Genomic DNA, 25,488 nt, shown 5'->3' with positions numbered 1-25,488 from the left:
TCCTCCCAGCACCCTCTACTGACAAAGCTGAACATCTTGCCAGTTGGCAGAGAAGAAATATTTACAGGGTCCATATTAATTATTTCGCAGCAGACAAAGATGAATTTGGAGCAGAGAGGTATGTAAATTGGTAACTGGTGCCATACCTTGTCCTGTTGAATTTTTAGCTTTGATATCAAAGTCATCAATATTCCTTTGGATTTTTTGTTTCTTATATATTTCAGAAATAAATTTTTGTCTATGTTTATGTGCATATAGATGTTTAATCCATTCGAAATTCATTGTGTATAGTGTAAGGTGATGATTTAACTCACTTCAGATAGACTCAACCTTCTCCTTAATTATGAAAAGCAATATATACCGGTATACATAAATTTATGTATATAAATATGTTTCTCTGTTCTGTTCCATTCATCTAGTTATTTATTATTTTACCCAAGATAGATTTTCTTGTCTGAACAAGAAGACGTGGGTTAGAAATTTATAAAAATCTGAAGAAGGTTTTGGCATTTGTAGAGGAACAAAAAGCCTGTTAGAGAATGATGTTCTTAAGTGAAACAAATAGAAACAAGCACTTTGAAATTTATTTGGACTGATCTATTTAAGTTTTCCACTTGTTAGTAAATACTGCTTAGCAATGTCCTCTCTCCTGACTATTTCATCTAGTCAGTGTTTCTAGAACCCAGATCCTGAGGCTGCTGGATGGCCAGAGGCAAGCCCCACTTGATAGATATGCAAACCAATGCTTATGTTTTAAAATCTAAGGCCAAATCCTAGTCCTACTTCACCTGGGACATTCGAGGCATAATCATGCCAGTCCTTCTACACTGTCTTCACAGTACTGATAATAAATGTTAGATCAAAGGTTTGATGGAGTGCCAAGATCGGTTTGGCTCAGTGGATAGAGCTTGGGGACTGAAAGGTCCCAGTTAAGGGCATGTACCTTGGTTGCAGGCACATCCCCAGTGGGGGGTGTGCAAGAGGCAGCTGATCGATGACTCTCTCATCGATGTTTCTAACTCTCTATCTCTCTCCCTTCCTCTCTGTACAAAATCAATAAAATATATTAAAAAAACAACAACAACAACAAAAAAAAACAAAAAACAAAGGTTTGATGGAGTTTAGAATAATTTTTATTTATTTAAGTGCTTATAGAAATAAAAGTTGGAAAAGGATCTAAGATTACCAGTTAGGTCTAAAGGGGATTCTGGATGGAGCTGTTTGAACTTGAAAAGCTGAAAATTGAACATTTTCTGACACATTGGGTAGGAAGACATCGTCAGTCCTTTTTTTGTATTTAGTAGGTACCTGCAATATAAATATTAAATAGATATTGGAGCTTTTAAGGAAGATGATGAATTATTATAGCATCATTAAAAGTCACTGTCACTAAAGAGACCAAGATCACTGTCTGATCTGGATTAGGCCATTGAGTGGGCCTTCTTATACATATTTTGCCACTTGTCACAAAGAGGACTGGTGAAGAATGGATCCATCAGTGGAAAGCCATTTCCTGCTAAGGAAAAAAAGATATCCCATATTTGGAGTAATTAAAAATTCCTTAATGTTTTATCATTTGTGTTAATGCAGTGCTCTTTTTGTTTTAGAAAATAATTGGTGTTCTTACATTCTAGCTATGCATAAATTCCTTTTCAATCTGTCTTTATCTGATTTGTCTCATAGCCTTGCTTCAGAAGTCAGACCTTACACAGAGTTGGAGAGGTTCCAAGTAATTTTTTGCCTTTCCTGGGCCTTCGGCTTTATGCACGGGATCTCTATACTGTACACAAGCCGGTGTCCACAGGGTACTTTCTTCATCGTTACGATTTATTTCTTCTGTAGGATAATGTCCCACAATTAGCTTTAGATCATCACACCATCCTTCCAAATCTCTCACACAGAGCGGTCCCCACTAATGCATTTACTTACTTTGCAGCGTTCTGAACCACAAGGTTGTGATCTCCCACGGTAGAAACATTCGCTTTGTGGAGTGAAATGGGGATGGGGTTCATCTTAAAAGCCCTTATGGTCCCATACACACCTAAATGTTCCTTCCTTTTGGAAAAGGCTTTCTCAGAAAAATATAGATATATAGTAGAATTTGGTCAAAGATGACTCCACAGAGATTGGTGAGTCAAGCAAACGGTGAGCATTAATAATGTGGCCCTACTCGGTCAAGGGTCTCAATTGGGTTTGTTCCTGACCTGTTTTTTCCTTTTCTGTGTGTTGCCTCTTAACTGCATGTTTAGAAATACCGCAACAAACATTTGGTCCAATAATTAGATGTGAGCCATAGAATTATGAAATATAGTGGCAACCATACTTTCGTAAAAACTGCTGTTTGAATTTTAACCCTGCTAAGACTGACTCCTGCCTGATTAAACACGGAATACTTACCTCAGCTTCCAGGTGGAGACGTGGGGGCTAAGGCAATTTTCCCTTGCCTGGGACCAGGACCACAGGAGATTGATTCCCACTGACTCAGTAGCTTCAGGGATAGAAACTGTAGATAACCTTTAGAGACTAACCGCTGAGCTCTGCTTCTGTGTTATCGGCTATTGCAAGATAGGGCCACATTCCAATGTCCAGCAGGATGTGACTAGCATCAACCCTGTGGGCTGACCCCAGTCTTTAGAATGTAGTCTTTAGGATTTAAAATTTAGAACAAAGGAAAATTCCTGTGGTTTGAACCTTTAAAAAGGACTGCCTACCCCTGAAACGGTGCAGTCGTGTGGAGACCGCCTGCGTGTGGTGCTCTCACGGCTGTCCTGGCCAGTTTTTATTTCAATAAATCCTTGCCTGCTTTTTTAAATTAATCATCAGCCTCTGGTGGTCTTATTTTGAACCCAGATTTCAACCCCACAACATTTATACCTTCACAAGTGGCTTTACAAGAGCATATTTTCTCTAACCAAATGATGAAATGTTTTTCTTTAATTTTTCTCAAGGTAAGAGAGAAGGAAATTTTTAAAAATACTTTTATTTTTCTATTACAGATGACATTCAATAGTACATTAGTTTCAGGTGTATAGTGTTGTGGTTAGACATTTATATAACTTACGAGGTGATCAATCCCCATAAGTCTAGTACCCACCTGACACCATATGTGGTTATTACAATATTATTGACTACATATTCCCTATGCTGCACTTTACATCCTAGTGGCTATTTTGTAACTACCAATTTGTACTTGGTCATTCCCCTTCACCTTTTTTTGCCCAGTCCTCCTCCCTCCCACCTCCCACCTCCCACCTGGCAGCCATCAGTTATTTCCTATCTATGCGTTTGTTTCTGTTTTGATTGCTCATTTATTTTGTTCTTTAGAGTCCACATATACCAGTAAGTGAAATCATGTGGCATTTGTCTTTCTCTGAATTCTTTTCACTTAGCATAACACTTAGAATTCTTTAGGTATGTAAATCTTTAGGTGGGGGGAGGTAGTGGGGATGGGGATCCTGAAAGACATTGGAGCAAAGAGTGTAATGTGTATTCAGGTGGTACAAAGAAGGCGGTGGATGAGGATGTAAATGCTGCTTCACATGAACTAAAAGTTGAAATATTTTAAGTAAATCTTCACGTATATGCTATACCTCAAGCTAATATGCATTCCAAGAATTTCTTTGGAGGGCAGATTTCTCACGTGTGTTAAACTGACTTCTGAACTCTGTTTTGCTGGGGAACTCAGATAAGGAATCTGATGCTACCATGTTTCCCCGAAAATAAGACCTAGCCCATGGAAAGAAAGATAAGACATCCCCTGAAAATAAGACCTAGCACAACTTTGAGAGAAAAATTAATATAATTTTTTTCGGGGAAACAGGGTACTATAGTTGATTATTGTAAATGAGTAAAAAAAGGAGAGGAAATTGAGAGGCAGAACATGACTGACTTTTACACATATTGACTGAACTGTAATTGAGTAAGTGCTCTCAGGCGTACTTATTTCAATATCAGAATTTTATTACTGAGGAGCGACACCAGCAAAACCATAGAGTAGGAAGCCCTGGGCCCTCTTTCCCTCCACAAATACTGATTCGGCAGCAATTGATGGACAAATCCTACTACCCAGACCTAAGTAAGCACCTACCGTAGATAAGATTCTCACATGTAATTTTTAATTTAAGTTTGAAGTGACCCTAAGACCATAACTTCATATCTACATTTTTCATTGTTTCATATATATATATATATATATATATATATATATATATATATATATGGTCAAATTTATCATTACTTACAGTCTTTGGCCTCTGAATCCTTCTTGTTATTTTATTGCCCATAAGACTAGTCTTTAGAAGGTCTTGCTGAGAGTATCTGGATGATGCAGAAGCAGAACTGAGGAAGTACGGAGCCCGGGATAGAAGGCCTATAATGTTAAAAATGCTAAATTATATCTCTAATTGCAATGTACAGACCTAGACATAACTCATAAAATTTTAAAGCTTAAAATGGACATATAACCCAGCTTCATTAATATTGAGTAAAAAAATGTCAAAACCTGGAATAGAGTCTCTTGCCTAAGGGTAACATGACCGAGTGAACGAGAAGGGGTTCATGGTGACTTGGACTGTTGTGTGGAGAAGCAAACAGACTGAGAGATCTTCAAGTTGGTAGAATTTAGTCATTAACTGGGCTGGCAGGGTGAGGTAGAAGATCTCCCAGATTTCTGGCTCAAACAACTGGATAGATGTTAATTTTATTTCACAAAGGATTTTATGATCCTGGCACATACATGCTCAGTAATTGCTGACTATAAGGTTAGAAGAATAGATGTGTGGGAAATGGATAGATGTGTAGCCAGGAAGCAGATAAAGATGAGTTCAAGGTCCCTGAGACAGTAGGGGAGCATATGGGATCAGGATTGGCCAGAGGAAGGGAGGGCACCTTTTTCATTTTAACGGCAGTGTGGATGTAGGTAGGCTGGGGACAGGAAGTAGAGGGAGTTTTCATCTGATAGGCTTGTAACTTCTTTGTGAAATGGGTGAGAAGGACAGTGTCTGAAGGCCTGACGAGACCAGGAATATTTAAAATAATTGCTGCAAAGAGGAGGGAGTAGGCTGACACCATCCTCAGCTCCAGGGGAAAACTGTGTGAACTGAGCCGAAGCCCACCAAACAGCTTAGTCTCTGTCTTAAGTGCTTTGTTTAAAATTGGGCACATAGCCTGACCATGTGGCTCAGGAGTTGAGTGGTGACCCAGGAACCAAGAGGTCACCGGTTCGATTCCTGGTCAGGGCACATGCCCAGGTTGGGACTTGATCCCCAGTGGACAGTGTGCAGGAGGCAGCCAATCGATGATGTTTCTATCTCTCTATCCTTCTCCCTTCCTCTTCTAAAAATCAATTAAAAAACATATTTGAAAATATATATTTAAAATATAAAAATAAATAAAATAGGGCACATAGCCCTGGCCCGTGTGGCTCAGTTGGTTGGACGTTGTCCCATGCACTGAAAGGTTGCAGGCTCCATTTCCAGTAGGGGTTGTGCGAGAGGCAGCTGATCAAAGTTGCACTGTCACCTCAACGTTTCTCTCTCCCTCCCTTCCTCCCTCTGCCTCTAAAAAATAAAAATAAAATGAAGAATTGGGTGCATAGCCCAGTTAGAGCCCAATTATTTTTGTCCCATCTCCACACCCTATTCCTGCCACCCGAGCTTGAACAGGGGATGGAAGCTATGGACCGGTGGGGGGGGGGGGGGGGTGAGGGGGGGAAGGGGAGGCGTCTTGCTTCCCAGCATTCCTTTCTGCTCTCAGCATTCTCAGAGCCCAGAGATAGAGAGAACCCAGTCTAAGGAATATTTCCAACCTTCATCAAACTAACTGAAGCCAGTCTACTTCTGACTATCTCACAGTTTTGTGAGTCAATTGGTTTTCTTTTTATCCCCTGAAGCATTTTGAGAATTACTGTGCTGGTACAAGTGATAGCTCCTCAGGAGTTGCAAGTTCCTAGGGGAATCCATGTTAATGCCATGTTGGGAGAGTTTACTCCTTCACCAAGGCTCGGCTTCTGAAGTGGGGAGCAAGGAGGCTGCTGCTGCCACCCAGCAGAAAGGAGAGACCTCACTCTGCCTACTGACTCACCCTGTGGCACTGGTGTTGTGGGTGAAAGGAACCTGTCCCCTTGGAGTGCTGGGCACTGAACAGACAGGTATGACCCAATCCCTCCCCTCTAATGAGTCTACAGGTAGGATGTCCTCAGCCAACCCTCCTCCTGTCATTGCAGAGGGGCACAGATGGGGGCGAGCCTGGGGCCCGACTTCTACCTCCGCCTCCTGGGAAAAAGGGTCTCTTCCTCCTGCTACATCCCTAGTCCTGGGAATTAGGGTTCCCCCACCTTCCTCATGCCCTGTGGCTCTCCTTCGTAATTACGCAGGTGTTGAAGGACATGTGTGGCAGTTACATGACACACATTAACCCAGAAAGGGGTTAAAAAGGCAGAGAAACAAAAATCCAAGGCATGTGGAAAGGACGGTGTCACACTCAGGGCCAGTGGCCAAAATAGGGCCCTTGGATGTTCTTGATGTTCTTCCTCTTTGGACTGGGTGGCTGGGGCCAGGGACGCCAGCCTGCTCGCTGTCAGGGCCCAGGCAGCAGGCACAGAGGCAGCAGGCACAGAGGCAGGGCGAGGGCCCTGGGCTTTACCGACAAGCCCTGCTCTCAGTAAACCCAAAGTAACTTGATCTTTGAGACGGATCTTTCTGCTCCAGAAAGGCTGTGTTTTCTCACATCATCCACATGGTAAGTAGCCAGCAGGAAACATAAAAGTACAGCACAGGCATGAGAGTGGAGTAACCGGCATTTGCACACTTTAGTGCTGCTATCCTATCTATTCTGTGTGCCAGACGTGCCTTATGCCATTTAATCCTCACAGTGCCCCTCTGAGGTAGCTATTCCCATTTTACAAAGTGGCTAACTCGTCTAAGGTCACAGAGCTGGAGGTGTAGGGGACAGGGTTTGAATCTTGGTTATCTTACTCCAAAGGCCCCGCACTCAATCACCAGGCTACACGGCAGAACAGAAAAGAGGAGGCATGGCTGATCTTAACAAGAGGTGAGCCATGGTGATGGCATTTGGTGATATTTCTGATAGTCAGGGCTCGGAGAGAACCTGGACTTAGTCCTCATCTTATATGGAGGAAGCTAGTGTAGAGACACCCTGGGGTCGGTTCCATGCTGCTTGTGGGCGGCATAGCCCAGAGGACTGTGCTATTTCCATAAAACTCCTCAAGCTCCCAGCACCCAAGAATCAGAGTGGACTTTATGAATATCATCTCAGAAAGGTGGTCATTAATATCCCAAGGCATTGAGATGCTTCAAAACCCAGTGAAAGACCCAATGTTCTTAGGGGGTACACTCTAAGCCTCTGCACTCAATCACCAGGCTACACTCTCCTGGGACCAGTTTTTATGACTGGAACCATTTAATGTAGGATGGCAGTAACTCAAGGGAACTAGAGTAGAAAATTCTGCCTGCAAGTCAGAACAAAGGTTTATTCATTCATGTATCATTCACTCATTCAACAAGCATCGTGGCGTACCCACTCAATAGCCCCTGAGTAGTTATGGCTAATCCCTGGGACCCTCCTTCATCTCTGACCCGGAGCCCTGGGGGCTTGTTCTGGCCAGAGCAGTGCCTGTGCTTACCTCCGGGTGAGCTCATCGGGACCGAGGACCTCGCAGCGTCAGTAAGCTGACTCTGGAGCTCTTCCACGCGCTGGAAAGCGCCCAGCTTCACGCTACGCTCCTGGGCAAGCTGCCTTCTCATCTGAGGGGAAAGTGCTTGGGAAGCGGAGGTGCTTTTTGGTGCTGCGTACGTTAGTTCCCCGGCTTCCTGAGGGGAGTGTGGGTCCAGGCCACCCCAGGAATACAAGTCTTCACGAGTCCTGGTCAGGCTGCACTCGGCCTTGTGAGCATCAAGAGCTCAAGGAAGGCCAAGAACTGAACCAAAAAGGAGCAGAGGCAGCCCTGGGAACCCCTTATAAAGTCCGGTGTTTAATCACAAAGTTATGTCTTTTATGTTTATTTTACCAGGGGGAGAGGGGGGAAGAGGACCTTGTAGGCCAAGCCGTGCACCTGCCCCAAGGACCCCGGTGCAGGAGCCCCTGCACGGTTTCAAGCAGAGGAAAGCCGATCTCTCCCAGACCTCTGTGCTCGGCTCGGCTCCTCGCCTCAGGGAAGCCGGAGGCCCTGATGGAAGGCCCACACTCGGAGGCAACCTCTGTGTTTACTCCCTGCACAGCTGTCTCACGGCTCCTGGCCCGCGAGTCCCTGGGTCCACAGTGCACCTCCTCTGCACAGATCACGGACAGTTTTTCTTTGAAAATTTATTTTTATTATTGCCTAGGTTTTTTATGATAAAAAAGTAATAGCCTTGGCTGGTTTGGCTCAGTGGATAGAGTGTCGTCCTGCTGATTGAAGGGTCCCCAGTTGGATTCCGGTCAAGGACACATGCCCGGCCTGTGGGCTCAGTCTCCAGTAGAGGGTGTGCAGGAGGCAACCGATTAATGATTCTCTCTCATCATTGATGTTTCTGTGTCTCTCTCTCTCCCTTCCTCTCTGAAGTCAATAAAAAAGTAATAATAGTTCAGTGGATTGAATGGTGTCCCCCCATAATCAATGTCCACCTAGAACCTAAAAATGTGATCTTATTTGGAGAGTCTTTGCGGATGTAACTAAGTTAAGATGAAGTCATGCTGGTAAGGATGGACCTAATTCCAATGACTGGTGTCCTTGTAGGAAGAGAAGAGGGTTCAAACACACATACAGGGAGACATACAGGTGAAGCCCAGGTGTCAAGGGAGGCAGAGAGTAGAGTGAGATAGCTACAAGGCAAGGAACGCCAAGGATTGTGCAGGCAAGCCCCGGCAGCTAGAAGGAACAGATGCTTCCTCCAAGCCTTCTAATGGAACGGACACCTTGATTTCAGACTCCTGGCCTCCGAAACCATGGGAGAACAAATTCCTGCTGTTTCCAGCCACCCAGTTTGTGGTAATTTGTTACGGCAGCCTCTTAAACGAATACACATGCTAATCTAAAAAATTCCACGGTATGTTTAATTTCTGTCTCTAGACACGCAGCCAAAGGCCTCTAACCTTGCAGAGCTGTGACCATAGGCTTGTCTTGCAAATGGTAAGGGTGGTGGTTCCTTGTACTTTGACTTCCGTAGATGATCAGACCCTCAGAGCTAGGAAAACGTCCTAATATAAATTAGGCCGAAGGTTCCTCTATGGACTGCGGGGATTTGTGTGGGATCCTCATTAACCACGAGGGGCCGGGGAGCCAGGGGAAACGTGTTTGTAGCTCTTCTACGCGCTGGAAAGCGCCCAGCTTCACGCTGCGCTCCTGGGCAAGCTGCCTTCTCACCTGAGGGAAGAGTGCTTGGGAAGCGGAGGTGCTTTTTGGTGCTGCGTACATTAGTTCTCAGGCTTCCTGGGGAGAGTGTAGGCCCAGGCCAACCCAGGAATGTAAGTCTTCCTCAGCCAGGCCTGGCTAAACCAATTGGAAAAATATTAGCAAAGGATAGACACATGCTTAATAATGTGTCCGCACTTCCCACCTCCACTTCATCGAGGTTAGTGCAGTGACTTACCCAAGGTCACACAACCAGTTAGTGGCAGAGTCAGGATTTGAAGCCAGGTCTGTCTACCTACTTCCAAAGCTGTCCACCTTCATATTCCCAACAAAAAGACAAACAGATGATATTTATGGACAGCTGTGCCAGTCCCTGTTCTAAGTGCTTCATTTGAATGACCTCATTTAATCCTCCCCCAAACCCCATAAGGTGAGTACATTATTTTCCGTTGCACCAATGAGGAAACTAGAGCCATAGACCTTATCCAAAGCCACACAGCTGGGGTCTGGGGTGTGAACCAAGCAGTCTGTGCCCTACAGGACTTCCCCAGGAGCAGGAGGTAGGCAAGGACATGCCTGCTCTCCAAGATGGGTCCAAGTCTGCCCCTGGAAGTCAAGGTTAGCGGAAGATTAAAGAAACCACTGCTGCCCAGCTGGCATGGCTCAGGGATTGAGGGTTGATCTGTGAACAGGGAGGTTGAGGTTCGATTCCCATCCAGGGCATATGCCTGGGCTGTGGGCTCGATCCCTGATGTGGGGTGTGCAGGATTAAATGAGGTAATTCAAATGAAGCACTTGGATTCTCTCTCATCATTGACGGTTCTATTCCTCTCTCCCTCTCTTTTCCTCTCTGAAATAAATAAAAATATATTAAAAGGCTCTCGCAGGAATCCACCCTCCATAATACTTGTTGCTTTTGCATGATTTTTTTTCTAAAGGATACCTGGTTCAAGGCAAGGATTAGAACCAGGTGGGAACGTGTTTTTCATGTGGGTTACAAAGGTGCCAAGATCCTGGGCCTTGGGGTAGGCAAGTCATCATCTCTCACATAAGCAGCTTGAACAATCAATCGCCCAGGGTGGGCATAAATATTTCCATTTCCTGGTGGGCCCAGAAGTGACGACGGTGAAGGAGCACTGCCTTCGGGGGCATGAGAGGCATGGAAAAGGCGGGAAGAGGGACCGGTTCTGTTGTGGCAGCCTGACCCGCTTCCCAGTGGTGGCTCCCTCTCACTGGAGTTACCTGCTGGAGCTCTCGCTCTGTTTTCCTCCTCTGGAGCTGGCCCCGTCTAGCAGCCCGCTCGGCCTCTTCAGCGAGGAGCTGCAGGTGCTGTTCCTTTTGCTCCACATCTTCCAAGAGCCTCTCCATGCTGGAGGTTTTCAGTAAATCCAGCTGCTGCCGGTGGAGAGATTCCTGAGTCATTTTGTGTTCCAACTCTTTCAGCAACTGAGCCTGAGGAAGGAAAAGGCCAAAGGAAATGAGAAAGGCACAGGTTCTTCTCAGCACAAGGCAGGGATCTAGAAGTTGGGGGGACCTCCATTAGGACTGGGGCAGAACTGTGTGGAGTGTTCCTCAGGTCAGGGTACGACAGCCCAGCTGCAACACCATCAGGAGGTGGGCGTGGCGTTTACTTTGAGCCTCAAGGCGACAGTCAGGGCAAACACAAGACAAAATACAATAATAGCAATCATAGCCAAGCAAGTGATAATGCCACTATCCAGCCACACCAGATCAAATAACTTGGTCTTTTAATACCAGATTTTGATGATAATGTGTACGTTACTTAGCTTATTAACCAAATAGTTATATCTATCATAAACGGCAGCTGTAACATCATTGAGCATTTATCACGAGAGAGCGGGGGTAAGCTGGGGAGACAGGTGATCCAAGACATGCAATGAGTGGGGAGGGAGGGCCTACCCTGGCCTTCACGTGGGTTTCCAAAACAGCCTCGGGGAAGCCAGATTCAGGATGGTTAAAGAAGGAAACAGTAGTCATAATTTGGTTCTGTTCTGAAATTATTCTAATCAATAGCACCATATGGTCAGCCTTTAATTATAGCACTACTAACAATGACTAATACAGCAGGTCTTCGAGTAACATTGTTTTGTCCAACATCATTTCATTATAACGTCGATGAGATGCTGTTAGGACTTAAATCTTTTTTCTTTTTTTTTAATATATATTTTACTGATTTTTTACAGAGAGGAAGGGAGAGAGATAGAGAGCTAGAAACATCGATGAGAGAGAAACATCGATCAGCTGCCCCTTGCACATCCCCAGTAGGGGATGTACATGCCCTTGACCGGAATCGAACCTGGGACCTTTCAGTACTCAGACCGACGCTCTACCACTGAGACAAACCGGTTTCGGCAGGACTTAAATTTTGCTTCTATCCATTAGCCCATGCTAACATTGCTTTTGCTATGCATGGTTTTGCTTAAAGTTGCAGAACCTATCAATGATGTTAAATGAGGGCTTACTATAACTTGTATGGTGATTTTACATAATTATACACCGTGATCACCTGCTGTACAATGGTGGAGGAAGTAGAATCCAAAAGGAGCAAATCATATTTCTTGGTTTAAACATGGCCAGCTTTCCCAGGCTGTTACTGAAACGTAGCCGTTCTCTCTCTAAACCTCTGCTCCATGCTCAGAGGGTCAGCACAGTTATTAGGAAACACTGTCATTTTTGTGCGCGTCCCTACTAAGCAGCAGAAACGTCTGAAATGAAGACTTGGCGTGGGTCATCAGGAAAGGACCAGAAGGTCTGCTTGGGGCCTAATGCTGACAGCTGGCCACGCTCTGATGGAAGCATGCTTGGAAGATGAAAGGATCAGATTCAAGGCAGAGACCCAGACCTCTTGGGTGAAAAGATCATCAGAGAACCATGCCCCCGCCCCCACCCCCCACCCCCACCCCCTTAAAAAATAATCTTTTGTATTAGTAACATTTCACCATCTAAGCCAAATATGAACACGAATGAAAGCCTTTTGGCCTCTGGTTTCCTCCTTTCCAGCCCACTTGGTTTCTGGGCTGGAAAGGAGGGAGAAGGAAGGCGAGACCCCAGCCATCTCTCTCTGGCCGCGCCCTCTGCTTGTGAGGAGCCCAGTGACTGCCAGGCAGCACCAGCGGCCTCCAGGGGCCACACTCAGCTTTGCCCAGCCGGTCCGGGCTCCGATACCTGGCTCTCCTGCTGCTCGCACATCCTCACGTTGCGGGCCTGAGCCCGGGCCAGGGCCTGCCTCAGGGCCAGTAGCTGTTGGCGAAATAAAACCGCTTCTTGTTCTGCCATCAGCTTGGCGCTCACACACTCCTTTTTACTTTGTGCAGCCTCCTGTGAACACCCCAAACACAGTGAGACAGGAGATGAGTGTCCTTCCCACTTTAGCTTCATGCTCAGCCTCAGAGCCACCCGCCACCCGCTGTTCTTTCAGAGGCTGAGGTAAGGCAGCAGAGGACAGACCGGAGGGAAGACTTTCAATTTACCTTAACGCGGATTTTCCACTTATGATAGTGTTACTTCATTTCCCTCGGACAAGCATGTTTAAAACCCTCAAAGATTTGAAGCTTTTTTTTTTTGGTTTATTTGTTAATCCCCACCCAGGGATATTTTCCCCATTGATTTTTTAGAAAGAGTGGAAGGGGATGAGGGAGAGAGAGGGAGAAGTATCCACATGAGAGGGACACATCGATGGGCACCTCCCCCACGTGCCCCGGGATCCAACCTGCACCTGAGGTACTGCCCTCGATCCCCAGGGAATCAAACCCGTGACCCTTTGTAAAAGGTGAAAGATTTATGCGATCTAAAAGGAGAAACCAGAGTATAAACCCGTGACCCTTTGGTGCGTAGGCGGACACTCTAACCTCGGTGCCAAGCTGGCCAGGGCTGAAGCGCTTTGCAGAATGCTGCCTCAAGCCTTTGGTAAAGTCTCTCCTCATATTTTCCCTTTCCTCGCTCTAAACTTTGATCTGTGTTCCCATTTGCTTCTCTGCCCTTTGCTTCTGGCTCTTTCCTATTTCTCTTGGGGATCTGACATAGCCCGTTCCCTGGAAAAATGCTCTACTGTCGGATCCTTTAAGATGGTCGGAGCAGCTGCAGTCCAGCCCCCCTCAGCCCACCCCCGGGGCCAGGCCTCCCCTCCTCCTCCCTCCCCCACCCCCCCCAATCGCTCACCTTCTGGGCCCTGCTCAGCTGGCCCTGGAAGTGAGCCTGCTGCACAGCCAGCCTCCAGCGGCCCAGGCGCCTGGCTTTGCACACCAGGGCGGCCAGGCTGCAGTTCTCCTGCTCCAAGTCCCGCAGCTGCTCCTGTGAAGAAGGCTGAGTTTCAGAAAAGGCGGCCCCCAGCCCTCTTCTTGGGAGAGCGTGAACCCTAACGTCAGAAACATACCTTCCAGAAGACAACACAATTGTGCCCTTTTAATAAGCCTAGCGCACTCCCAGGGGAACCCGCCTGGAATGCAGAGTGAGCGGTGGGGTCAGATGCTGCAGGGAGTGCTGATATCCCGTTGCTAAGTGAAATCACATACTTTGGCTGCGCTCTCTTTCCTTCCTTCATCGGGTCTGGCCGAGCCCCATTTTTTCTTTAGGTCCTTCATGTGATCCATCCATTCTGCTCTCACTTCGCTGATGAGCTCACACACTTTCTGGATCAAATTAAGCTGATTCTCACGCAACTGCTCCTGCAAATCGCAGACTCAGGTTCAGGAAGGGCAGTAGGGGAAGAGTGCTTTTTGCCTTCCAAAATGCAACTTTCAGAAATGATTTCACACGAAAAAGAGCACCCGCCCACCCAATGATTTCATCAGGGATTACCCGGATGTCACTCTAGCAGCCCCGTTAGTGTCGTCTTCAACCCGCAGAGCTTCACCACCTAAGAGCCTGCCTAGCTGTCTGACACCAAGGCAAGGTGAGTGGGCAGAAGACTGGGAGATCACAGATGGAAAACTGTCCCACCCACCCAAGTGGTTACTTAGATATTTAAAGCTAAGGATTAAAAAAAAATTATATATATAATTGATTTCAGAGAGGGAGGGAGAGAAAGAAACATCAGTGATGAGAGAATCATTAATTAGCTGCCTCTTATCGGCCCCACTCTGGAGATCGAGTTTGCAACTCAGGCATGTGCCCTGACTGGGAATCAAACCATGACTTTCTGGTTCATAGGTCGATGCTCAACCACTGAGCCATGCCAGTTGAGCCTAAATTTAGTTGTTTTTTTTTTGTTATCAGGTTGACTCAGCAGAATCTGACCTGATAAAACACGGTGGATTAGTCACTAACGGGGAAGGCCATTAAAAATAAATAGCGCAGAGGAAGGAACCAGGCTGGCTGCTTCCTAGTGAGGCTCCAGCAGAAATCTCACCAATAAGCAGCCCGTTCGGAATGGCTTATGGTGAAGTGACTGGATCACTGGTAACCCAATGCTTTTCAGTTAAAGGTGAGAGGGGGGAGTCTTCTCACCTTTGAACCCCTTCCCTGGAGAGGACGGCAGGAGAGTGCCCAGCTGGGAGCCATACGGGGAGCCTGGCTGCTGGCCACACCACAAAAGCTTCACCACCTTCTTGAGACCTTGGGGTGGAGCAGGGACTTCCCCGTCAGTGACTAATCCACAGTGTTTTATCAGGTCAGATTCTGCTGAGTCAACCCGATGGCAGAATTTGGGGAGTGGGGGGGGGGGGGGGGGGCTTATAGAACTAGTTTAACCTGAGAGAAGCACTGAATCCACTTTCTGTCTAGGAATTGGGCAGAAGCTACAAAGAACTTAAAAGACATTTTCAACAATTTCACGCTCGGAAGATGGCTTAGCGGATTCCGGCCGTCACCGTCTGCTCACCCCTCCCCTGCAGCGCCAGGCCCACGCATTTTGGCTTTGATCCTTTAATACCTGCAAGCACTGGTACTCCGTGGGCCCTTCACAAGTCAGAGGGATTCCCAACCCTCTCTGGAATGACCAGGCCAGGGCGGAGCATCCGTAGAAGCTCCTCTCAGTGTAATAAGCCGGGGACAGCCAGCGCCGGGCTCCCCGGAGAGATAGGTAAGGACCTGCTGGGGCTGGCTCCGGGAATGTCTGATGGCTCCGGGGAGGGGGGCAGTGGACTGGAGGGTGGTGGGTTTGAACTGAACTTCGTACCGTGGGACAGCTGGTCCAGGCTCTGCGACAACCCGTTTAGGCACGCAGGCCTCCATCTACAGCTGCTCAGGCGTCAGGAGAAAGCGAGAGGCCTCCTCAGTGCTGTGAGCACACGGGCACCCATCACTCCTCTTCCAGCCGGCCTCACCCACAGGCCAGCTGCTCCCTGACACCGATGGTAGCGAAAGGCTGGTGGGCATTTTGAGGGCTGGAAAGATCTCGAAAGACGATCCAGATTCTGAATCTGCCCAGCAGGCTTTCTGGAGGTACCTGCTGCTACTTCCCCTGGGGGTCTGGCCGGGCCCGGGGGCATGTCCTCTGCTGTTTGGATGCTCACACTTAACAGACATTGGAGAAGAAGACTCCCCGCTTCTTCCCTCATCTGGCAGGAGCGTGAGGAGAAGAGAAAATTTCTAATTTACCTAAAGCTCAGTGTCTGTTCTAGTAAAATAACGACAACCCATTGCTGACTCGTTCTCTGTACAGAAAGATGAGCTGGAGGATTCTCATGACCATTCTGTCGTCTCAATAGCTCCGGGTGCAGCCCCCATGGGGTCAGCTGCACCCCCTCCCCACAGGGCTGCCCTGGTGTCCGACCCAGGTCACTTACTTTCATCTGTAAACAACCCGTGAACAACGTTTTGACTAAATCTTCATATTCTTCTTGCACTTCTTTTCTGATTTGCTTTTCGAGGTTCAGATTCCCCTCTTCCAAGTCCGAGAGTCGGGCTCTCAGAGCAGTGATTTCCATGATCATGTCGTGACTGAGCTCCGCAACCTAGAGGCAGAAACACCCTCTTTGAACGGAAGATGGTTTGGGAACTCCACACGGCCACTCCAGTGTGCTCGTCTACGTTCAGCCTCACGGAGAAGGTGAGTGTCCTGTCGTGCAAATGTGTGTGGGAGGATCTGGGTGGGTGTGAGGGTCAGAGAACAGTACCAGACACAGAGTCGGTGTTCAGTAAAAGGCTGCTGAATGAACAGCCCCAGAAGATACACCAGTTAACTGCTTTTCATTTGGAGGAGAGATTTCAACTATCTTGGCCTCCATGTCCACACTGGCCTTCCCTGGACATTTCAGCCTAAATACCTCTCCTTCTTTGGAATTGCACCTTCACTGGCCTCAAAAGAAAACAAATAACCCTTCTCTCCCAAATGCAAAAGTAACAACAAAAAGGAAAAAAATAAAAAATAAAAACAACAAACACAAAAAATACCGAATAAAACAAACAAAAAGCCCACATTGCTTAAAAAGTGAATGCCAGCCCTCGGGTGTTTCTGCAGCACACACTCATTGGGAGTCCCCGGCGTGGCTACTGCTGGGATCGCGGAATTGAGAAATGGAGGAGAGAAACTTTTTAGTCATAACCAACCTACCAGACCGGCGTTATCTTCAGGTAGACTCTGATTTCTTCTTAAAATATCTAATTCCTGAAGAGAAGAAAGCAGTGCATGAGTAAACTCAAACACGTTTTCTTCCAACCCTGGCACAGTTCAGTACCACAAGCTCCAGACACTTCCGATTTGTGTTTCTGGAGCTTCATTTAGATCCTCGGACCCCACTCAGAGCCAGGATGCCCAGTCCAGCATCAAAAGCCAGCATCCACTCGCAGGTGTCCACACTGACACAGAGGACTCAGCCGAGGGGATAAGCCACGCGGGGGACCAAAGCCAAGACTCATTATTTGATGTTTTAATGCTTCCGTTGTTCAGATCATTGCACTTTTTTTTTTTTTTTAGGTATACACTAAAATTACACTGAACCTCCAATGCAACCCATTTCACAAAGAGTGCAATCTAGGACAGAAGAAATGATTCCTGGGGCCTCACTTTAAGGAAGCCTCGTCATGAGACCCATGATGTGCGTCCTGAAGATGCATTGACTCAAGGATCTTGGCTTCTCTGCTGGACCAGAACAGCACGAGGCGCCTTGTGTTTGTCAAGGGTGGGAAGGTCAGCTATGCCTCTTCCCTGGGGGCCGGCTCCTTAGTTGCTCACCTCTTATTATATTCCCCACTGGACACCTCCAACCCACACAACCCCCTCTTGCTGGGGCCATCCCCTTTGTGGCTGAGAATACCAGCAGGAGAAAATGAGCCAATGAGAAGAGAAATTTGGAGTGTGCCACCCACCCTGAGTTCTTACATAAAAACACCTCTCCCCACCCTCTGTCTTACATTCTTCTTCAGAGTGATCCTGGGCCTCCCTTCCTCTACCTTCCCCATTGCTTCTGGTCTTGGGGGACATACCTGCTCCTTCTGACAGAGCTTCAGCCTCGCATGTTCCAGCACATGCTCGTAACACATGGAGTAGCTCTCGAAGTTGCTGCGTTCCCTTGCCATCACATCACACCCCAGAGCAAGGAGGCAGGCCTCCAGGTGGTCTTTCCTGAACGTGATCTGGAAAGGAAGGGGCACCGCTCACAGCGGCTCCAGCAGAGCAGCCTCACCATGCCGGGGCTCATGGCTCAGGCAGCCTTGGCTCCCCGAGCCACTTCCCTTTCTCCTCCTTCGAAAAGCGCCAGCTCTCGCCTCTCTTTCAGGTCTGCTCTCAACACGCGCAGGGCCAGGGACAAGAATACAAGTGAAGGCCCACGTACCATATGTCAAAGTATACTGAATATTTAGAAGTTATAAGTCAAACTAACAAACCATTGAAATAAAAATGTTTAATTCTCCAACTTTGGAAAATAGACCATCAAAAATGACTTGGGAGGCAACGCTTGGATTTATCATTCTTGGACTCCTCTGAGTTCTATGCTGAAATGTGGTGACCTGGGGGCAGATACCCCCACCCAAGTTTACAGTAATGACCCCCCATCTCTTCTCCTTCCGGCCTCCCATCACACTGCAGAGGACCCTTGCCTGGAAGCAGACAATCCAGCCCTCCACACCCATACACAGCTGCCCCGGACCACCCCTCAGGCCAGGTGCATGCGCTGGCAGTGAGGTCCTCTCTCCCTCTGGGGAGGATGATCTGGGGAAGGAGCCCTGGACTCAGGGAGCTCCAGGGTCCCAGGCACTTGCGTGTGGTCTGGAAGGAAGGCCGGGCTCTGAGTGTGCATGTCCCCCGGCTGTGTGGATTTCTCACTCTGGGGAAGGGAGGGGCTGGACAAAAGCCAGAGGGCCCTCTGAAGGATGATGCATCTGGCAGTCCCTCTTCCTCTGGCTGAAGGGCCTACGCTTCACTCTCGGAGCAGTCCATTCCCTCCCTCTCTCCAAAAGACTGGGCACCCTTCTGAGGAGGCGGCCATTAGGAACAGAGGAAATGTCCACCCCTCCAAGGGAGGCTTCCATTCTGGCTCTGGGGAGAAGCGGGATCCAGTATGTGGCAGGGTGGACAGACGTACCTGACTAGGGCCTGCATGTCTATGGGAGTGCTTATGTGTGTCTACATCAGTGATGCGTCTGTGTGCATTTGAGGACGTGTGAGTGTGTGTCTGTTTCCCTCTGTCTATCTCTCTGTATCAGTGCCTCTATGTCTGGGTGTGTCCCTCTAGGAGTATCAGTGAGTGTGTCTGTGTGTATCTGAGGGTTTTTCGGGGCCACTCTGGTAGACAGGGTCAGCCTTCACGCTACAGGAGCGCTGTCTGTGACGCTTCCAGGGCCAGGAGGGCTCCGGGCTCGCGGGCAGTCTGCTGCAGAAACCAGGCTGTCCTCCAGCCTGGGGAGGTCCCCTGGCTCTGGTTCAATTGCCCGGGTGAGGCTCAGGACACCATCCTATCATTGCCCCCATGGACCTCCGGAGGAAGCCAGGCAGGCTTTGCCAAGGCAAGTGACTGAGGCAAACTAGCTGACATGGCAAACAGTAATAAACCCCAGACTGATGGCGTGAGGAGAGTGGACTGCTCACCACTGCTAACGGGAAGGGAAATCGGTGGTGTTTTGGAGGGCAGACTAGCAGTATCTGTGAAACATTTTAAAAATGTTTGTGCCCTTTGACCTAATAACTCCTCCTCTAGCCACTTATCTTTAAGGAATAAACGTTACACACAAAAATGTAGGTAAGCAGAGGTTGTTTGTAGTAGCCTCTCCAGCATAAAAGAAAAACAGAAACAATCTAAAGTACCTAATAATGGGAAACAGGTAGACTTCATCTCACCCATCAATATGATGAAATACTAAACAGCCACCAAAATCGTACTGTGGACATATGTTTACTGACAAAGAGACATATTTATAACCCATAGTCAAGGGGAAAGCACACTGTAACAAAAGGGCATATCGAGTAATTATATTTTATTAAAAAGTACATGAATGAAAAAATGTTATAGCTCTAGCTGGTTTGGCTTAGTGGATAGAGCGTCAGACTGTGGACTAAATGGTCCCAGGTTCCATTCCGGTGAAGGGCACATGCCCAGATTGCAGGCTTGATCCCCAGTTTGGGGTATGCAGGAGGTAGCTGATCAATAATTTTCTCTCATCATTGATGTTTCTATCTCTCCCTTCCTCTCTGAAACCAATAAAAATATATTTTTTAAAATGTTATAAAGTTTGGAAGGAAATACACCAAAATAATAATAGTGATTATCAAGAGGGTAAAATGATGTGTATATTTTCCAACACATCATATTCCTATTTTCTAATACTATGATAAAATGTACATAAAATTGAAATAATTATATATAAAGCACATATGAATAGAATGTATACTAATGAGAAGATAGAAAGCTTTTGAAAAGATTATCAACTGAAGCAGAATGGCCACAGTGGATGGAAACCTCTGCTCATGGGCGATTTTATGAGAAGGAGTTAGGGAATCAAGTGAGGGCATTCAGCCTCCCACACTCACTTTCTAGAGCCTCCTCAGGGGACCCCTTGCAGAATGGGGGCAGAGGCGATCCATCCTGCCCCTGGAAAGTGAGCCAGAGTTAGCTGCTGACACCAAGGTAAAGGGAACCAAGCCACCATCCCTGGGACCTTGACCTTTCTGCGGTGAAAGGGCCAAGGCTATGTGAATTTAGTAGTCACAGGAAACACGCCCTGGACTGAGTGGAGTGAACGCCTTAAGCCTTGAGACCACATTGGCAGTCAGCAAGGTGTGGCCAGTGGCCCCATTCCATTCAGGTGAGCTGGGCCCAGCGCTTGGAGTCGGCCTGCAGTGCTGGGATTCGATGTACCAGCAGGGCCTTGAACAGCTCTTTAACAGGGCAATCACTTCTCACACTGACACCACCACAGCCACTGCAGACACAGGAGCCCAACTAAACACAAACGCAGACTTGAGCCACAGTGGCTCTCTGCCATCTCCTCTTGGCCAGAGTGGCACTCTACCCAGCAAGGAGGGGGAGCCCTTGGGTGAGTCTGTTACACCAAAGAGGTGGGAATGGCCAGGACTTGTTGTGAGCATCCCCGGAGGTTGGAGAAGTTGTGTTGCTTCCTTTCCTCAGTGGCTCTGCTGAGGCCTCAGAAGACTGGGCTGGAAGAGCAGCTCAGGGGCTGCAGAGAGGGGATGGCGGGAAGGCAGGGGAGGTGGGAAGGGCCCAGCCAGAGCCTCTGCAGTGGCCACCTGGAACGGGGAGCAGGTCTGGGGTGGGGCAGGCAGGAAGCTGTGAGAGGTCCAGGAAGCTCCCTGCAGTCCCTCTCTCCAGGTGGATTTGGTTCTGCTGCCTGCGTACTCAGCCTTCCAGAGCAGCGTTTGGAGCTACCTCAGCAGCATCTGTTGTGGGATGACAGCCTATGTGGCTTCTGTTGGCACAATCCTTCTCTGAGCTCTCAGAGTAACTTGTTTCTTTCTATTTTTTAACTTTTTATAGATTTTTAGAAAGAGAAGAAGGGAAAGGTAGAGGGAAAGAGAAACATTCGGTTCACATATCTGTTTCAATAAGCTTTTGGGGAACAGGATTGTATCTTTTGCCTTTATAGCGCTAATAAAGTGCCTGGAAAAAATATATCTCTAAACACTTGCTGAATGAGTGAGTGACTTGGCATATAAATGGAAATGGTTCTGGAACCCACAAAATAGACGCTAGTTGGTCTGATTTGCAATAGAGGGTAGTCTCTGACTTCAAGCCAAGGTGTTTGGTATAACATTTGGGCAAGATGTTAGAATTCATTGTGAAAGTCTGGTTTTCAGACGCTGGAGAAGGAAGCAAAGATTACCAGAAGCCAACGTGGGTTCAAGAAAAGTCAGAGCAGACTAACCTCAGGAAGCAGCGGATATTTGAATTTCAGCAGGATATCTGAGAAGGTTTCTTCTGCATCCTTGGGCACACGGAGAACAGTGCGATTGCATGGGCTTCTGGCCACTGACAGCCTGTGCCCAGAGAGCCCAGTGAGCCTGGAGGGGACCAGAGTGGGCAGCACAGGGCTTGGGGCCTGTCCTGTCACACACTGCTATTAAACGACTTGAATGAGGACAGCAACGGCAGGTAGAAAGAGAGTGTATCCTGGATGATAAAAACCCAGGTTTTTAAAGAGTCCAAAAGGTTCAAAGTGAACAAGAACAAAGCTAGTCACGTGGCAGCCGCAGGATGCCTAAAGGCAATGCGTGGGCTTCCGGTGACTTGTTGGCCTTGGTGTGGCTGGCTGCAACCTGACGTACAAGGGCATTAATGAATCACAGCCCCAGGTCAAGGGCATCCCTCACTGGGCAGACAACCTTGAATTTAGAGGAGACTGATCGGGATGTGGGGGCTCAGGTAAAGTGATGAAGGAAGTGAAGTGGTCAGTCTGAAGCAGAGAAGGCTGGGCAGAGGCCATCCATGTCCTGTGCTCTTGTCGTCGGAGCTCTTCACAGAGACCAGGTGAGGGGGGCCTGGCTTCTGCTCCTTTTTCCAGTTCATATGCCATGGCACTGGGCAGGCATCTTCAGGCGGAAGGGGTGATAGTTGGTTCTCCACCACCTGTCTGGTTTGTCCTCCTGGACCAGGCCCCGGTTATAACTTTAGAGGCTTCACATGTGTTACCAATGGTGCTCACGGAGCTTCTCTGACTGACCTACCTGCTCTCAGGTACCTAAGGCGTGTTGTGAGGCATCAGAACCATGACCCGCGGTGTCCCAGGATCCACAGTGGAGATGGTGATGGCCAAATCCAGCTCAGTAGGAGCTGCCTAGAACAAGAGTGTCCAGGCACTGGGAGAGAGAGAGGAGCTGGAAGAGTGAGTCCCGGTCACTGCAGATGATCCAGAAGAAGCCAGAAGCCCACCAGGCACAGACTTTTTCCCCCCCTTTTTTTCTTTTTTCTCTTCTTTTTATTTTTATTTATCAGGCACAGACTTTGTAAGGACCTTGCATCCTGGGGTCCTGTTATTCCAAGACACCGGCAGGCAGATACCAGTTTCTTCAGTGGGCCCTGAGTTTCAGCTGTACCTGATATGGGTTTGTTAAGTACCAGCATTTCTTTCCTAGAGATCCTGTCTTCAGTGTTGGGTGAAGTATATAGATAGGCAGATCTTGAGTCTTTTTTCTTCTTCTTCTTCTTCTTTTTTTTTTTTTATTGTGGTAAAAAGCACATCACATAACATAAAATTTGCCATTTTTGCTGTTTTCCAGTTTACAGTTAAGTGACATAAAGTACATTCATTCATACTGTTGTGCAATCAATCTCTAGAACACTTCATCTTGCAAAACAGAAACTGCACCTACTGCACTAACTCCCTCTTCCTCCTCCCCCCTGGCTGCCGACAACCGCCCTTCGACTTCCTGCCCATAAATTTGACTCTTCCCAGTATCTCATATAAGTGGAATCATGCAGCATTTGTGCTTTTGTAACTGGCTTATTTTACTTAGCGTAAGGTCTTCAAGGTTCATCGTGATGAAGCATGTGTCAGAATTTCCTTCCTTTGTAAGGAGATCCATAATTTTTTAGAAAAAAATTTTTAAATTGATTTTTAGAGAGAGGAAGGGAGGAGGGAGGAAAGACAGAAACATCGATGTGAGAGCAAGGCATCCATTGGCCACCTCCTGCATGCCCCCTACTGGGGATCGAGTTCACAACCCGAGCATGTGGCCTAAGAATCTGCCCAGCAACCATTCGATGCACAGGAAGATGCCCAACCAGGGCAGCCACACTGTTTGGGATTAATTTTTCTGAGCCCCACCCTAACCATCTCTGTGCCTGTGGTTGAGAACCTCTGAGATGCAGGGACCCAGAAAGAACCACTTCAGCACTCACCACAATAGATAGTGTTCCACTTGGGTATCATTGAACGCTTGAAGCAAATCGTGTGAGTCATCAAGTTCTGAGGAAAAGTGTATCCCCCACCAAGCTTGGGAATTCTCTGTCTCATGATTAAGAACTGAAGTGGTTATAAAATTATGGAAAACATTTGAAGAGCTTAAAAATGTAATTTCAGAGAAAACACTGTCATGTAACAATAGAGTACCTTTTGCTAAGCCAAGTTTTAAAAAATGGTTGAATTTCAAAGGAAACTAGATTCATGTCAACCTAATGCGCATATGTTTAATTTGTTAATGATCCTAAAAGCTCTGTTAAGGCTTACTATTCACATATACTCCTGACTTTTGGTGGAGTCCTTTGATTTAGAAAAGCACTTGATGTCAAGGGTAAAGTGTTCAAACTCTATGGACTATGTATATGTGTGTTGCATATACTATACAGAGTTGTTATAGATTCAAATATGTATACACAGTTTTTGACACTGGTTTCCTGTGTGGAAAGGAAACGGATGGTGGAGTGGAGGAGCGATAAAAATGTTACCTTTCTGAGCTAAGTCCCCCCACCCCAATGTTGTACATTTAAAGAATTTTTAAAAAAATATATTTTATTGATTTTGTACAGAGAGGAAGGGAGAGAGATAGTTAGAAACATCGATGAGAGTCATCGATCAGCTGCCTCTTGCACACCCCCCACTGGGGATGTGCCCACAACCAAGGTACATGCCCTTGACCGGATCGAACCGGGGACCCTTCAGTCCCCAAGCCGACGCTCTATCCATTGAGCCAAACCGGTCCCGGCCCAATGTTGTACATTTAAAAAATATTTTTGAGTGACATTATAGGCTATTTTGGTTTCTCTCTTTAAATATTCTATACTAAAAAACCAATAATAGGAAATGTTGCTAAAAATAACTCATTCATAAGTAAACCCCAAGGTTATTAGCCAGCATGCATATTCTAATTTCTCTCCCATCATTGTTAGAAATCAGTCTTTTCCCAAAATTAGAGTGATTACTACTTTGAGTTTAGGCTCAGTATTCATATCTTTGTCCTAAGGAAGCAAGGGAAGCATTAGGAGTTGTGTTTATAGAACAATTTTCAACCTTTATCATCTCATGGCACACATAAACTAATTACTAAAATTCTACAGCACACCAAAAAATACAGTATGTTTTTTGCCAATCTGAAAAAAAATAGATATAATTTTGACTCATTCACAGATTTTTATTGTTGCGTTGGCTATTGTCATTTTTTAAATTTGACAATCTATAATAAGAGTAAAAAGGTCAGTGCCGCTGACTAAAGAGTTAGGTATTGCATATTTAAAAACTTCTTGTGGCACAGTGGTTGAAAATCACTGGTTTAAGGGAAAGTCTTCCTTCTTTGGATTTATGTTAAACACACACACAGTACAGAATGACTACTTTTTAATACATACCTCTAGTCCACCTTCCTGGTAATTCTCCATTAATCTCTGCATAAATTTTTCAACTATTTGTGGTCTGATAACTGAAAAGTTTTCTTTCATGACTTGATGTTTCCAAAGGTCTAGGGGAGGAAACATACTGCTGTTAGTATCATGATACAACTAGTTAATGACTATGAAATGGCAGCTCTCTGAGACAGCACGGCCACAGCTAGCTGTCATTTCCAAATACATGAAAACTTAGTGGGGAGGGAAGAAGATAGTTGGGGACACAGAATCTTTCAGAACATGGAAATAAAGAAGATGTCTAACGAGACCCTAATGAAAAGATTCAGAAAAGTGCCTCTGAAGACAGTGAACAATATTGCTACCATAACTAAAAACCCTGGGTCAAATATTATCAGTCCTGCATGACGCCACTAAGTGCCTATATGTATCTGAACAATTATTTGGCCT

General features: G+C 46.8%; 1 protein-coding gene across 1 annotated transcript in view; it reads right to left on the bottom strand.

Moving 5' to 3' along the window:
- Positions 1-1,121: 1,121 nt before the first annotated feature.
- Positions 1,122-25,488, bottom strand: part of LOC311626028 (uncharacterized protein) — a gene marked incomplete at its 5' end in the record, with an annotated part of 127,856 nt that continues 103,489 nt past the window's right edge. The window contains 11 exons of the mRNA XM_084890855.1: positions 1,122-1,308; positions 4,242-4,369; positions 7,643-7,763; positions 10,592-10,801; positions 12,536-12,688; positions 13,529-13,660; positions 13,882-14,034; positions 16,096-16,263; positions 16,863-16,916; positions 17,735-17,884; positions 25,045-25,154. Of these exons, the coding sequence (XP_084746981.1) occupies positions 1,183-1,308; positions 4,242-4,369; positions 7,643-7,763; positions 10,592-10,801; positions 12,536-12,688; positions 13,529-13,660; positions 13,882-14,034; positions 16,096-16,263; positions 16,863-16,916; positions 17,735-17,884; positions 25,045-25,154 (1,505 nt within the window). The 3' untranslated portion in view covers positions 1,122-1,182. The remainder of the gene's footprint in view (positions 1,309-4,241; positions 4,370-7,642; positions 7,764-10,591; positions 10,802-12,535; positions 12,689-13,528; positions 13,661-13,881; positions 14,035-16,095; positions 16,264-16,862; positions 16,917-17,734; positions 17,885-25,044; positions 25,155-25,488) is intronic.

Source organism: Pipistrellus hanaki (assembly GCF_964339955.1).
Source record: "Pipistrellus hanaki genome assembly, chromosome: 7".
NCBI lineage: Eukaryota > Metazoa > Chordata > Mammalia > Chiroptera > Vespertilionidae > Pipistrellus > Pipistrellus hanaki.
Note: the sequence above shows the minus strand (reverse complement) of the source record. Positions and strands in the feature narration are given on the sequence as shown.